The 15,232-nt window shown below is 49.9% G+C and overlaps 1 protein-coding gene across 1 annotated transcript in view; it reads left to right on the forward strand.

The window, feature by feature from the left end:
• Positions 1 to 15,232, forward strand: part of LOC130571613 (serine/threonine-protein phosphatase 6 regulatory ankyrin repeat subunit C-like) — a 180,343-nt gene that overhangs the window by 44,980 nt on the left and 120,131 nt on the right. The window contains 2 exon segments of the mRNA XM_057362739.1: positions 794 to 872; positions 12,050 to 12,164. Coding sequence (XP_057218722.1) covers positions 794 to 872; positions 12,050 to 12,164 — 194 coding nt within the window.

Consider the following 15,232-nt stretch of genomic DNA (forward strand, 5'->3'; position numbering starts at 1 on the left):
TTGAGGGGCGTGTTCCTGGCGGCCTGACAAAGTTTGATGTTTCGCCATGAAACAGGAAGCTATAGTAACTCAGGCACACAATGTCTGACCGGCCTCACACTTCACATGTTTGATAAGAGTCCTGTCCTGTAAACATATCCATGTCAGTGTTCACCCATAGCAATAGCGCCACCAGCTGGCAAAATGGAATGTGATACATTTAAATAAATAACAAATCCTACTATAATTCGCCTGCATTAATTTTATCGCCTATGATTACACATATCCATGTCAGTGTTCACTTATAGCAATAGCGCTACCAGCTGGCAAAAGGGAATTTGACACATTTAAGTAAATAACAGGAAATCTGGTATATGTAAATAAATTAAAGTCTTTCTATAATATAACTTCCTAGACCTTTGCGACGATACATTGCAAGTCCCAGACTTTTCATGAGGGGCGTGTCCGTGGAGGCGTGACAAAGTTTGATGTTTCGCCATGAAACAGGAAGCTATAGTAACTCAGGCACGCAATGTCCGACCGGCCTCACACTTCACATGTTTTATAAGAGTCCTGGCCTGAACACATATCCACGTCAGTGTTCACTTATAGTCATAGCGCCACCAGCTGGCAATAGGAAATATGGCACGGAAAAATCTTTAATGTAACTCCTTATATGCACGTTGCCCACAGTTCACTGTTCCTGAGGCCGACGGGTGGGGATGGCACAGGTTTTCGGTTGCACTTTTGCGCGAGGGCCCGATCATCGCTGCTTGCAGCTTTAATTCTTTTTGTCATCTTTCTGTGTTTTCAGGATAAAGAAGGGAAGAGCCCTTTGCACATGGCTGCTATTCGTGGATGCTGCACCCGTTCAGAAATACTTATTCAAAATGGTATGTACTTAACACATACAAAGGCATAACATTTAGCAGCCATGCTGAAATAAGGCAATGTGAATTTCAGTGTTGGTCCAGGCTGGTAAGTGCTGGATTGGTGGTGATCTCACTGCAGAATGTGCATATCCACGCTATTTACTAGGCAAAAGAAAAAGCTAGTGAGCTTTTCACCCAACAGGGTTATTTCTACTAAAGCAGTTTAAGCAGGTTAAAGTAGTTATCTGTGAAACAGACGAACTTCTTTATTGATTAAATTGTTGTGGACTGTCAATTAAATGTAAAACAAACATTATATATAAGTCTAGTCTATAAATAATGCAAATATATTACACTTTGATTTTAATAAGAATAATTAAAGGTGCACTCCACTAAAAAAATTTAAATTCTGTCATGAATTACTCAATCTCAAGTTACTCATGCTCACTCTACCCGGACTATTGATTGCACTCATCTGTTCCCCATTACGCAGACTCCGTATATACCCACCTCGTATGTCTAGTCTTTGTCAGATCTAGTTGTTGTATGTTGCCATATCATTAGTGGATGTATTTTTGTGTTTCGCTGTTTGTATTTATACCTATGGATGATTACATGTGTTTGGATTCATACCCGTGGATGTCTATTTGTGTTGGATTCCTTGCCTGTGTGTTCCCCCTCTTCGTAATAAACCATCTTATCACTCATCTGCTGTTCTCCTCTGGTTCCTGGTGTAACAGAAGATCTGACCTACCTCACTGACCACGTCCCAGCCATCCACCAACCCCTTCGCCGAACTGGGCACCTCCCCCAGGCAACATCTCACACCACCTGCACCTTCCGCTGACCATGCACCGAGCACCAGTCCCATGGCCATTCCTAAACACTTCTTCCGTATTATTATTTCCTGAGGGAAAGGTCTACGTACCATCCAAGCAATTCAAAGTATGGGAAGCTTATAGGTTACATTGGCTAACGATTGGTGCTCGCATCAAATTCAAAGTTCTGCTTCTGACCCCCATACCCACACTTACTAATTCAGACATATGTACCCTCCAAGATGTGAGCGAACAACGTCTTTGTAGTGCCATCCCAAGAAGGCACAAAATCGCTTTCACACACCTTTTATGGAACTGTTCCACGATGGTGGAATGATCTGCCTTTTTCTATACAGCGGAATCTTTAAGAATCGGCTAAAGACACATCTCTTTCGTCAACACCTGACACAATAACACAAACTCCTTCTACATCTATACTTCTATACTTCTATCATTTTTCTGTTGTCTGTATTGTCCGTATTTTGTAAGTATTGTCTATATGTTTTTTTTTACATAGCTGCGTGCACTATGTTAGGCAAATTGAGGCCAGTTCTATGGCACTTATGCATTGGTGCCCTTTTGTTGCACTGATCGCTTCCATTATTTTTCCTCATTTGTAAGTCGCTTTGTATAAAAGCGTCTGCTAAATTATTAAATGGAAATAGAAACGGAAAGCATTCTTCAATCTTCTCGGAGTTACTGTCAGTCTCACCTCCGCAATACCTGAAAACCATACTTAAGTAAAAGTACAGATATCTTGCAGTGAAAATTACTCCATTACAAGTTACAAGTCACCAATTCCAAGTATCTGATTTTAACAGTATTTTACTCATACTGAATGTAGGCTCAAAGAAGCACTAGTCCTCAACACTTAAGAGACATGTCAGTGAAAAACTAGAAACAGTTGATTCGTGAGAAGAGCAATCGCATTTATTTTCTTAAATCATAATAAGACTGAACACCTCAAAATTGCAACAAATCATGGCCGACACCACAACCTATGTCTATTACAAACACCCAAGTCTCATTTAAGCTCAAGTGCTCATAAGTAAACCAAACTCCTTCAAAAAGGTGTCTTCAATATAACGGATAAATAATACAATGTTAAGTAAAATTAAAAAGTCAAAGCCTTTTTGCACGACATGCTGGTTTTGGCCTCATCGCCAGCTGCAGTCATGTCCTCATTTCATATATAAACCTCCAGCGATTGACAACTACCTGACAATGCACTCGTATTCACATAAGCAGGCCACACTCCAGCAAGCCACACCCAGACCTTTAAGCATAACCTGATCTGCAGAGGGGAAACTTCTCAAAATGAACAAAGATTGACAAAATTGTGCTTTAGATAAGGAAAATGAATGGCTCCTACACTCACTCTGCTCGGATTAGAATAGAATAGAATAGAATGCCTTTATTTGGCATTACAACTTTGATTGTTTTGCTTGTAGTCAATGTGTCTCAAGTACAGCTGCTTTGTAACAATGAAAATTGTAAAAGCGCTATATAAATAAAGTTGAGTTGAGTTGAGTTATTGTCACTGTACGCATGTACAATGAAATAAAAAAGTCAACTCCATTCCAGTGTAGTCAAACATTGCAACAACAGTGTAAAGAATAAACAATAACATATGCAGATAAGGCTCACAGTCTTGAAGAGTATGTACATTTGTAAATATAAATACGGTACTGTATACAATGTTAAATATATGTAAAAATATTGCACACTATATATATATATATATATATATATATTGCCCATTTTGATATAAAATATTGCACATTGTATGGTTTTACACAGAAGGTGAGGTTCTTAACAGTGTTTAATAGTGACTAAAGAGAGTCCGGGGGTTGGGGTGACTGGACTAAAAGCAGTGCATGTGAGAGTTCAGGGTAGTTATTACCTTTGGGAAGAAGCTGCTTTTAAATCTATTTGTTCTGGTCTTAATGCACCTGTAGCGTCTACCCGAGGGCAACAGTTCGAACAGGTCAGAGCCAGGGTGGGAGCTGTCTTTGGTGATGATTTTAGCTCTGTTGAGGCAGCGGGAGGTGTAAATGTCCATCAGGGAGGGGAGAGGGCAGCCAATGATCTTCTGTGCTGCCTTTACAACTCTCTGGAGCCTCTCCTTGTCTGCAACGGTACAGTTGCTGTACCATACTGTAATACAGTATGCCAGCAGGCTCTCGATGGATGAGCGATAGAAGGACAGCAGTAGATTGGAGTTTAGTTTATACTTCCTGAGGATTCTCAGGAAGTGTAACTGCTACTGAGCCTTCTTGCAGACAGCCGTGATGTTCTCTGTCCAGGATATGTCGGCGGAGATGAGAACGCCGAGAAACCTAAAGGTGTGGACCCTCTCCACACACTCGCCATTGATGTAAAGGGGGGCTGGGTCAGTGCTATGCTTCCTGAAGTCAACAATGATCTCTATTGTTTTCTTGGTGTTCAGAGCAAGGTTATTCTCTGTACATCAGACTGCCAACTTCAGGACCTCTTCTCTGTAGGCTGCCTCGTCACCCTTGGAGATGAGTCCGACCACAGTAGTGTCGTCGGCAAACTTGATGATGATATTGTCATTGTGGGCCGGACTGCAGTCGTGGGTGTAGAGGCAGTACAGGAGGGGGCTCAGCACACAGCCCTGTGGGGAGCCGATGCTCAGCGTGCAGGTAGAGGAGAGGTGGGGGCCAAGTCTCACAGTCTGGGGTCGGTTGGTTAAAAAGTCCTTTATCCAGGCACATGTAAGAGGGGGACGGCCAAGAGCGTCTAGTTTGGTGATGAGTCTGTCCGGGATTATGGTATTGAAAGATGAACTGTAATCCACAATGAGCATCCGAACATAGCTCTGCTGCTGCTCCAGGTGGTTCAGCGCAGAGTGGAGAGCTACGAAAATGGCGTCCTCTATGGATCTGTTCGATATGTGAACTGGTGAGGGTCGAAGTCTGGGGGGAAATGATCTTTGATGTGCCGAAGAATCAGTCTCTCGAAGCACTTCATGATTACCGGAGTAAGGGCCACCGGACGGTAATCATTCAGGCTGGTGATGGAAGACTTCTTCGGCACTGGGATTATTGTAGCTGATTTTAGGCACGACGGGATAACTGCCAGGGAGAGGTTGAAGATCCTGGTAAAGGAAGGGGCGAGCTGGTAGGCGCATGCTCTGAGCACCTTGCCAGGTACTCCGTCTGGGCTGGCAGCTTTCTTGCGGTTCACTGCCAGGAGCACCCGTCTAACATCGTGCTCCTGCACAGTGAATGGAGTAGTGCAAAGGCTAGGTGGGGGAGGGCTGGAGCAGATGAGTGCTGCTGAGGTGTTTCAAAACGAGCAAAGAAGCAGTTTAGCTCCTCTGCCAGTGGCGCACTCGGGGCTTCTGTAGACGCATCACAGCCTCTGAAGTTTGTGATGTCTTGTATGCCTCGCCACACCTCCCGTGAATTGTTGCTGGACAGGTGGGACTCAATGCGCATCCTGTGGTCCGCCTTTGCTCTTTTTATTCCTCTTTTCAGGTCGGCTCAAGCAGCTCTGTACTTGAGCTCTGTCCCCTGACCTGAAGGCAGCGTCGCGGGCCCTGAGAAGTGTGGACCTGGCTGGTCATCCAGGGTTTCTGGTTAGGAAAAGCCTGGATGTTTTTGTCCACAGTCACATTCCCGATGCAGTACTAGATATAGTCCAGTACAGTTCCTGTGAATGTCTCCAGCTCCTGGTGTACAAATAAGTCCCAGTCTGTCTGTTTGAAGCAGTCTTGTAGTTTGAAGAGTGCATTTCCAGGCCAGGTTGTAACAGTCTTTGTGGTGGGCCTGGCCCTGCATCTAAGGGGGGTGTTGGCTGGGATAAGCAGGAGGGAAAGATGGTCTGACTGGCCGAGGTGGGCGAGGGGTATGGCTCTGTAGGCATGCTTGATGTTGGTGTATACATGATCCAGAGTATATATACATGATCCAGAGTACTGGGAGTACAGTCTTCAAGTTGGCCTTGTTAAAGTCTCCTGCAATAATGTGAAAACCGTTGGGGTGGACCCGCTGTTGTTCGTTATTTTAATTATTGATTGCACTCACCTGTCCCCCATAACACCTCACACTAAATATACCTACCTCATGGTTCTACTGTTTATCAGATCTATTTGTTGTATGTTGCAATATCTCTAGAGCTGTGGCCTGTATCACAAAGCCGGTTTGGGTTTTTACCCAGGTAAATTCGCATTTAGTTTGAGCATAATCAGAGTTCCCAGGCTCAAGAAGGTAGATTGGTGTTGAGCGGGTTTCGTCGCCATAGTAATTTACACTACACAGCTAACCTGCTCCGGCGCAGGTTATATACTGGGTTAAAGACTGCAAACCAAAACTGGACCAATCAGCTCTGAGAATAGTGACGTACAGTATATCTGACGCAGTGAAGCCACTCCCCTTGCATCTCTCGCTCCAAATTAAATAAACGATAAGATGTTAGAGAGAAAATGTCTTGGTTACGTATGTAACCTCAGTTCCGTGATGGAGAGAACGAGACGTTGTGTCGAACCAACAGATGGGGTTCGCTCTTGAGAACCAATCGTTTTCTGACTATTTGGAAAGGCCAATGAAATTGGCGAATTAAATTTGCATGCCGGACTCCGCCCCGGACATCCGGGTATAAAAGGAAGCCGGCGTGCTCATTCATTCACCTTTTGGACTGAGGAGCCTGAGAGCATCCCTCGACCACTGCGGTGGGTGGCCAGCGTTGTGGCATAAAGGACACAACGTCTCGTTCCCTCCATCAGGGAACTGAGGTTACATACGTAACCAAGACATTCCCTTTCTGTCGGTTTCTCGATGCTGTGTCGAACCGACAGATGGGGTTCCTCTAGAAAACGCCACAGCACTGTGCCACGTCACAATCTCTAGCGAGGCGACGCTGACTGGCCTAGGCATGTCAGATGTGAGGACCGAAAGGGAGTGGTGGGAACTTTGGGCACTTAGCCAGGCCGTGGTCTCAGGATCACGTGAGAGTTTCCAGGCCTGAATTCTAGGCACTCTGTGGACACAGAGCATGCATGTAGGTCCCCTACCCTCTTGATGGAGGCGAGCGCCACCTGGAGAGCCATCTTCATTGTCAGATGAGAAAGAGCGGCGTCTCCCAGGGGCTCGAAGGGCGGCTTCTGGAGGCCCGCCAGGACCACATCAAGGTCCCAAGAGGGTACGGAGCGCAACTGGTTTGTGATGTGCAGCGATAGCGGCAACATACACTTTCAGTGTGGAAGTCTCTCTTGTAGGAAGGACAGCACGTACCCGATCGAGCATCTCTGCGGGTCTTTTCCTCGAGAAGAACACCAGGATGAGATGATGCGCCACATCAAGGCTTACAGCCGCCTAGTGGCAGGGACCCTAGCCTGAGTGATTGTCTCAACCACCGCAGGGGGTAGGCCACTCAGGATCTCCTCGTCTTGTCCAGGAGCCAGACATGGAGGTTCCAGAGGTCTGGTCTCGGGTGCCACAACGTGCCCTTCCCCTGCGAAAGAAGGTCCTTCGTCAGGGGAATCGGCCAGGGGGGAGTTGTCGTCAGAAGTATCAGCTCTGAGAACCAAGTGCGATTGGGCCAGTAGGGCGCAACCAGTACCATTTGATGCTCCTCATCCCTGACCTTGCACAGCACCTTGCAATGAGGCTCAATGGGGGGGAAGGCGTACTTCCGCTTGTCCCGCGGCCAGCTGTGCGCTAAGGCATCCGCGAGGCGTTGACTGACAAGAGAGCGTGTCGGCTGTCTGGTTCAGGTCGCCCGGGATGTGTGTGGCTCGCAGGGAGCAGATCACCTGCTGACTCCAGAGGAGGAGGCGTCGGGCGAGTTGTGTTAGCTGCCGTGAGCGTATGCCACCCTGGCAATTTATGTACGCTACGGAAGTTGTGATGTCTGACCGGACCAGCACCTTGCTTGCCCTGCACGAGGGGCTGCAGCCTCCTCAGTGCAAGTAGCACAGCCAACAACTCTAGGCAGTTGATGTGCCAACGCAGGCAGGGGCCCGTCCACCGCCCCGACACTGCGTGCCCGTTGCACATGGCACCCCAACCCTGCATGGAGGCATTCGTCGTCACCACAAAGTGTCTCGAGACCTGCCCTAGGGGGACTACCATCCGTAAAAAGGTCATTGAGGACCAGTGGTCAGGGTGCGCCGGCAGAAAGGCATGATGACCATACGCCTGCTGCCGGTGTGCCACGCTCTCCAGGGAACCTGACTCTGTAGCCAGTGTTGGAGCGATCGCATGTGCATCAACCCGAGGGGGACCACCCCCGCCGAGGATGCCATGTGTCCCAGGAGCCTCTGAAATTGTTTCAGGGGGACCGCTGACTTCCTGAAGTGCTTCAGGCAGTTCAACACCGACTGAGCACGCTCTGTGGTCAGTCGCGCTGTCATGGAGACAGAGTCGAGTTCCATACCGAGAAAGGAGATGCGCGGGGGAGAGCTTGCTCTTTTCCCAGTTGACCTGTAGCCCCAAACGGTCTAGATGCCGGAACACCAGGTCCTTGTGTGTACACAACAGACCTCGCGAGTGTGCCAAGATGAGCCAGTCATCGAGATAGTTCAGTACCCGCACACCTCTCTCCCTGAGGGGGGCGATGGAGGCCTCCACGACCTTTGAGAAGACCCGTGGGGACAGGGACAGACCGAAGGGGAGGACCCTGTACTGATATGCCCGCCTGAAAGCGACGATACACCCGATGACGAGGGATAATCGAGACATGAAAGTAAGCGTCCTTCAGGTCGATTGCCATGTCCGGTCTGGAAAGCAGTAGCCAGGCTCCCAGGGACCAAGACAGGGGGACTAGGGGTTCGATCTGCTTCATCGTCACCCTGGGGGGTGGTTCGATGGCGGGCAGTACGGATCCCTCGCCGGGGGGCCCCCGGGGAGCAGGTTGGCTCTGCTGACTTACCTGCCTAGCGATGACGCAGCTCAGCGCACCGTCTACTGAGAGTGCTGAGGGCTGCTGAGTGTGTTTCTCGCCACGACACAACGTCAAAATGCCGACCAACGTAGTGTAGAGGGTGAGAGCGGCTGTAATTCTGACCCATAGAGAGAGGAAACTCTTTTTGTGAGTATGTGAGCGCTAGGAGGAGGGGCCCAGCAGATGCTGAGACGGGGCAGGAACCGTCTCAATCTGGCCGGCCAGTGATGGAATGGTTGGAGGCGGGCCCAATGCTACACTCAATCTCCCTGGGGTCCTCCCGACAGGGCCGATTCTGCTTCCACGACGGCTGCTGACGGGGTGGTGGCTTCCTCTTCGACGCGCTGTTCCGGGAGGCCGCCTTCCTAGGGGGCGCTGGAGCCGGCGACGAGGAGGGCCCGGGCTGCTGGTAAGCAGATGCCGAACGGGATCTCGACGGCCGAGTCGTGGCGGGGCAGGATGTGCTTAATGGTCTCCTTCTGCTTCTTCACCACTAAACAGCCCCCCCTGCGAGATGGGTGCGTCGAGAAAGCGAACTTTCTCAGCGTCCCGCATCTGCACAAGGTTGAGCCAGAGGTGTCTCTCCTGGACCACCATAGTGGACATCGCCCGAGCGAGATCGGTGGCGGTGTGGAGTTCCTTCATTAGCGCTGGGTTGGTCCTTCCCTCGTGGAACTCCTTCAACGCCTTGGCCTGGTGTACTTGGTGTACTGGTGTACCTGGTGTACAGGATGGCCATGGCATGGAGGGAGGAGACAGCCTGGCCCGCGGCAGCGTAAGCCTTCGACACCAGAGATGCCGAAAACTTATACGCCTTGGATGGGAGTCTAGGCCGACCCCTCCAGGTGGTGGCCGTCTGCGGGCACAGGTGTACTGCGACGGCCCCTTCCACCTGGGGTATGTCGACATAGCCCCTGGCTGCCCCACCATCGAGGGAAGTGAGGGCGACAGAGCTGGTCTGACGGAAACGCACAGAAAAGGGGGCGTTCCACATCTTACTGAGCTCCTCATGCACCTCCGGCAAAAACGGGACCGGGGTTGGGCACGGCTTGGAGTCGCGTCCAGACCGAGGTACCATGTATCCAGCCGCGAGCGTTGGAGGAGGGAAGGGGCGGTGCGGTGCACTGCAGCCCAATGCTCGCGGCGGCCCGGGAGAGCATGGTTGACATCTCGATGTCCGCCTCATCCTGGGCTCGACCCCCCGAGGGAGGGAGCTCCGAGGAATAATCAGGATCGGATGCCAATAAGTCGCCCTCCGATGCTGCAAGTGACATATCATCGTCGTCACGTACTTCCGAGTACGTGGCAAAGGAACAAGACGGGGTAGGACCGTCTACTGGGGGACGATCAGATGAGCGAGATGGGGCGCGAGTGGTCCGCGAGCCTGTGGCTGACGGGTTGCTGCTCACGGAGCTTCCCTTTTCACCCCCGCCGCTCGCCGTCAGGGACTGCAGGGCTGTAGCCGCTACGATCCTAGGACGAGAAGCTGACGAGGTGGCGACTGCTTCCAAAAAGAAAACAGCTACCCGTGACCGCAAAGTCTGAATACCCATTCGCCCGCAGTGCGGGCATGACGTATCCACAAATGCTGCCTCAGCGTGCCAGAGACCCAAACACCTGAGACAGACTTCGTGTCCGTCCCCCACTTCAATGAGCGTGTTGCACCCACGAGAACAGAGGGACATGCCGCGCTGGAGAAATTTGCTCTTTTAGAAATTAAAAAGGAAAAAACTCGAACACCTCCGGAACTGCCGAGAAGCCCAGGGGAGAGAGTCGCTGCAGGAAGGGTCAGTCCGCTGCACCACGTCGTACCAATTCCAGCAGAAATAGATCAGTAGAGACCATACAATGATCATAAGATCGAAGGCTCCGAAGAACAAAAGGTGAATGAATGAGCACGCCGGCTTCCTTTTATACCCGGATGTCCGGGGCGGAGTCCGGCATGCAAATTTCATTCGCCAATTTCATTGGCCTTTTCCAAATAGTCAGAAGACAATTGGTTCTCAAGAGCGAACCACATCTGTCGGTTCGACACAACGTCGAGAGATTATAATTCTAAACACATTCATATAATTATTATGTGAGTTGTTAATCAATATGTATTCATTAATATTAAACTTAGCTGTAGCGGTTTTAGCTGCATGTTAAAATAATGATGAGCTAAGCCCACCAAATATTGTTCTCCACCAGATCTATCAAGATCACATCAATGAAATGAGTTATTTAAAACATAAATTTCAGTCAAGGAATTAGTTTAGCTCAACTTTACAAAATACCAGTCCAAATTATAACATAATGAAAAGAAAGTGTTCTATGGTCACACAATGTATATAAACAAGGAGGAATTGTAAATACAAAGATTTATATATCAAATATGCTAAGGTTTGAATTGCATCAAGTCATGATTCATGTACGAATACAAACAAAGCCTGAATTAACTTGCCTATTTAACAATTACAGATTATTTAAAATGGCAAGAGCACCAACATATAACCTAGATATTTAGATATATTTATAGAAAAGGACAGTTGAATCACACAAGTTCCTATTTGTCAGAGAAGTTTGTCTGGGTAGCCTCAGATGTTAAGTTCCAGGTGACACAAATATCCCACGGAGAAACAAAAGGGGTTATCAACACTTTCGGTGAGAGCACCAAACTAAATCCAGGCCCCCTGACTCTGTCCTGGTTTCTTGATATCAACATTAAAAGACCAAAAGAGAATGGAGGGGGTTTATGGCTCTTCTTTTAATGATTCCGACCATTTGGCCTATGCCACGTCTCTACATAGCATTTAAATTAATATAACTATATTCCTAAAAAAACAAACTTGAATATATAAAGAATTTTAAGGTAATGAAGGATTACTTTAAAATATCCTGGTCATAAATATTATACGTTTTTTATTGTAAACCTATATAAATAATTTAAATTCAGTTGATTCTGTATTGATGTAGTCAGTAGCTGCCTTCTCAAACTTTCACTGCAGCAGTGTTTATTCCTGCCCTGAAAATGTATTTCAGTTTATGAACACCCATCTACCACTAGGCATCCGCGGACCCCATTTTGAGAACCCCTGCGCTAGAGCACCTCTTGAGGTCGGAGAGGGAGGTTTACACACTGCACAACTCTTCACTAGCTGGCCTCCGTTACACCAGCGATAAAATATCCTGGTCATGAGTCGTAAAAGTATGCCTTGCATTCTGTGTATTATGAACATTTTTTTTAGTTATAGTTTTAATATAGAAACCATTGTAGCCCACCGCTTATCGCCGTTGCGGCTGATGTGGACAAAAACTCCAAATAAAATGAAAATGATCTGTCAACATAATTGATTGGCACCTTGCAATTTTATTTTAAACTCCTGTAGTATTTTGTAGCAATCATGTGCCTTTCTGGTATCTCTAAGAAGTATTTTTTAGAGGAGAAACTGATTTATTTTGATGGATATTTTGTAACATTTTCTCTTCTAGGTGCAGATGTGGAATGCTCCGATAAATATGGCAATACTCCTCTTCACACTGCTGCTAAACATGGTCATGAGCTGCTCATAAGCACACTTATAAAGAGTGGCGCAAACATAGCCAGGTGTGTCTATGCAAACACTAAACTGAACACACACTCCAGATTCTAGATGTACTTTGTATTTCCCATTTCAGATATGTGAAATCTAGGGCTGGGCGTAGAATCAAATATAGATTCTCTGATTTTAACCTATTTTCAATTTCATGAAACAATATCTGTTAAGAGATAGATAAGGCACATTTACAATGTTTTTTTTTTTAGGTAATGCGCGTTGTGCAGTTTGTGCCACTGCCTACCTTTGTGTAAGCAAATGAAGTGTTTGTTACTGCATACCAATGTTGATGTGTCTTTTATTAATATTGGAAAGCAAGAGGGTTTAGTTACCACCATTTCCCTTTCTGTCGGTCTCTCGACATTGTGTCGAACTGACAGAATGGGGTTTGTCTTAGTATTTAGAAAAGGCCAATGAAAATTGGCGAATGAAATTTGCATGCCGGGCTCCTCCCCGGATGTCCGGGTATAAGAGGGAAGCCGGCGTGCTCATTCATTCACCTTTTGTTCTTCAGAGCCTACGCATCTGATGAGCTTCTCTACGATCTTTGGTGATCATTTTTCTGCATTTTTGGTGAACATTTTTCTGGACTCAGCCACCACCTCGTTTGCTCACCGTTCCGTGGCGGCAGGACTACGGCCCTGCCGTCCGCTACGGCAAGCAGCGAGGGTGATATGAGGATTACTGTGAGCGATAATCCACCAGCCACTGGCTCACGGACCGTTCACACCTCGTCTCGCTCGTCTGACCGTTCCCCAGGAGACGGTCCGCCGTCTTATTCCTCAATCACGTATTCGGACACGATGCGTGATGATGAGATTTCTCTTGCAGCATCGGGGAGTGACGTACTGCCATCTGACTCCGACGATTCCTCATGCTCCCTCCCTCGGGGGGTTGAGCCCAGGAAGAAGCGGACGTCGAAGTGTCAGCCATGCTTTCCCGGGCCGCCGTGAGTGTTGGGTTGCAGTGCCCGCATTGCCTCTCCCGGCACTCGCGGCTGGCTACATGGCACCTCGGGTTTGAGCGCGGCTCCAAGCCGCGCCCGCCCCCAGTGCCGTGTTTACCGGAAGTGCATGAGGAACTTTGTAAGACCTGGAACGCCCCTTCCCGGCACGTTTCACGTCAAACAAAGTTCTGTCACCCTCTCTTCCCTCGAGGTTGAGACAGCTGGAGGATGCGTCGGTGTCCCCCAGGTGGAGTATGCCGCCGCGGTGCACTCGTGCCCGTAGGTGGCGGCCACCTGGGGGGGCTCGACCTAGACTCCCGTCCAAAGCATGTGGTGTCTCGGCATCTCTGGTGTCGAGAGCTTACATTGCGGCGGACCAAGCTGCCTCCTCTCTCCACGCTATGGCTCCTGCCAGGCCAGGGCGTTGAGAGAGCTCCACGAGGGTAAGACCGACCCAGCGCTTATGCAGGAACTCCGCGCCGCCACCGACCTCGCTCTACGGGCGACCAAGGTGACCACGCGGGCCCTGGGTCGGACGATGTCCACACTTGTGGTCCATGAGAAACTCCTCTGGCCGATACTTGCGCAGATGAGTAACGCTGAGAAGGTCCGCTTTCTCGACGTACCCGTCTCGCAAGGGGGGGCTGGTTGGTGTTACTGTCGAGCCGCAGCGGCCCCGCTCACCCCCCGCCCGTCGGGGGGGGCGCGAGACCCGCACGCGGCCTCCCCGGAGGGTTCTCGACAGTAAGAAGCAGTCCTCCGTGCCGCAACTCGGCCGCCTCGGCCGTCGAGTCCCGTGCACTGTCTGCTTCCCAGCAGCCCTGGTCCTCTTCAACGCCCTCCAGCTCTGGCCCCCCCCACTCAGGCGGGCCCCCCTGGAGGAGACAGCGAAGAGGAGACCATCGCCCCATCAGCAGCCGCGGCGAAGCGGCCGTCATGGGAAGACCTCAGGGGGATCGAGGCTACCATTGGGCCCGACCCCAGCCACATCGCTGGGAAGTCGGATAGGGACGGATCCTGCCCCGTCCCTCCATCTGCTGGCCCCCTCCGGGGGGCTGGCGCCCACTTACTCTCAAAAAGGAGAGTTTCCTCTCTCTCTGGGTTATCACAGCCGCTCCCACCCTCTGCACGACGGTGAACGGCAAACTCGACGTTGCGTCATGGCGAAGCGCAATGTCGAGTATAAACACCAGCCCTCAGCACTCTCAGTCAGACAGTGCGTTGAGCTGCGCAGTCGCCAGGCAGGAAAAACAGCAGAGCCGATCTCCTCCCCGGGGGACCTCCCCCGGCAAGGAATCCGTACTGCTAGCCATCGAACCACCCCCCGGGGGGACGATGAAAAAGATCGTACCTTTAGCCCCTGTCTCATTCTGGGAGCCTGTCCGGCTTCCCAGACTGTCAGGCTGGCTAGGGAAGACGATCCGTCTCGGCTACGCGATCCAGTCGCCTCACGCCCGCCAAGTTTCAGGGCATCCGATATACCTCAGTCAGAGGCTAGGATGTTCCCGTACTTCAGGCCGAGGTCGCCACCCTTCTGGTGAAGGGAGTGATCGAGCCCGTCTCACCAGCCAAGATGATCAACGGGTTTTACAGCCTGTACTTCATTGTCCCCAAGAAAGGCGGGGGGTTGCGCCATATCTTGGGTCTGTGTGTTCTGAACAGGCACCTACTCAATAGCTGCCTTTCAGGTTGATCACGCAGAAGCGCATCCTGACGTCCGTCAGGTGTCAGGACTGGTTCATGGCAATCGACCTGAAGGACGCGTACTTCATATCTCGATCCTCCCTCGACATCGACCGTTCCGATGGTTCGCGTTAGAGGGACGGGCATATCAGTACAGGGTCCTCCCCTTCGGTCTGTCCCTGTCTCCACGAGTCTTTATGAAGATCGTGGAAGCCGCCCTCCTTCCCCCTCCTGCCCTCCTTCCCCTTCCCCCTGGGTACTAAACTATCTCGATGACTGGCTCAGTTTGGCGCACTCTCGAGATCTGTTGTGTACACACAGGGACCTGGTGCTCCGGCACCTAGATCGGTGGGGCTACAGGTCAACTGAGAAGAGCAAGCTCTCCCCAGTGCAGAGCGTCCTCTTTCTCGGTATGGAACTCGACTCTGTCCTCATGAGCGGCCCCGCTCA

The sequence above is a fragment of the Triplophysa rosa genome, linkage group LG20, assembly GCF_024868665.1.
Source record: "Triplophysa rosa linkage group LG20, Trosa_1v2, whole genome shotgun sequence".
Classification (NCBI taxonomy): domain Eukaryota; kingdom Metazoa; phylum Chordata; class Actinopteri; order Cypriniformes; family Nemacheilidae; genus Triplophysa; species Triplophysa rosa.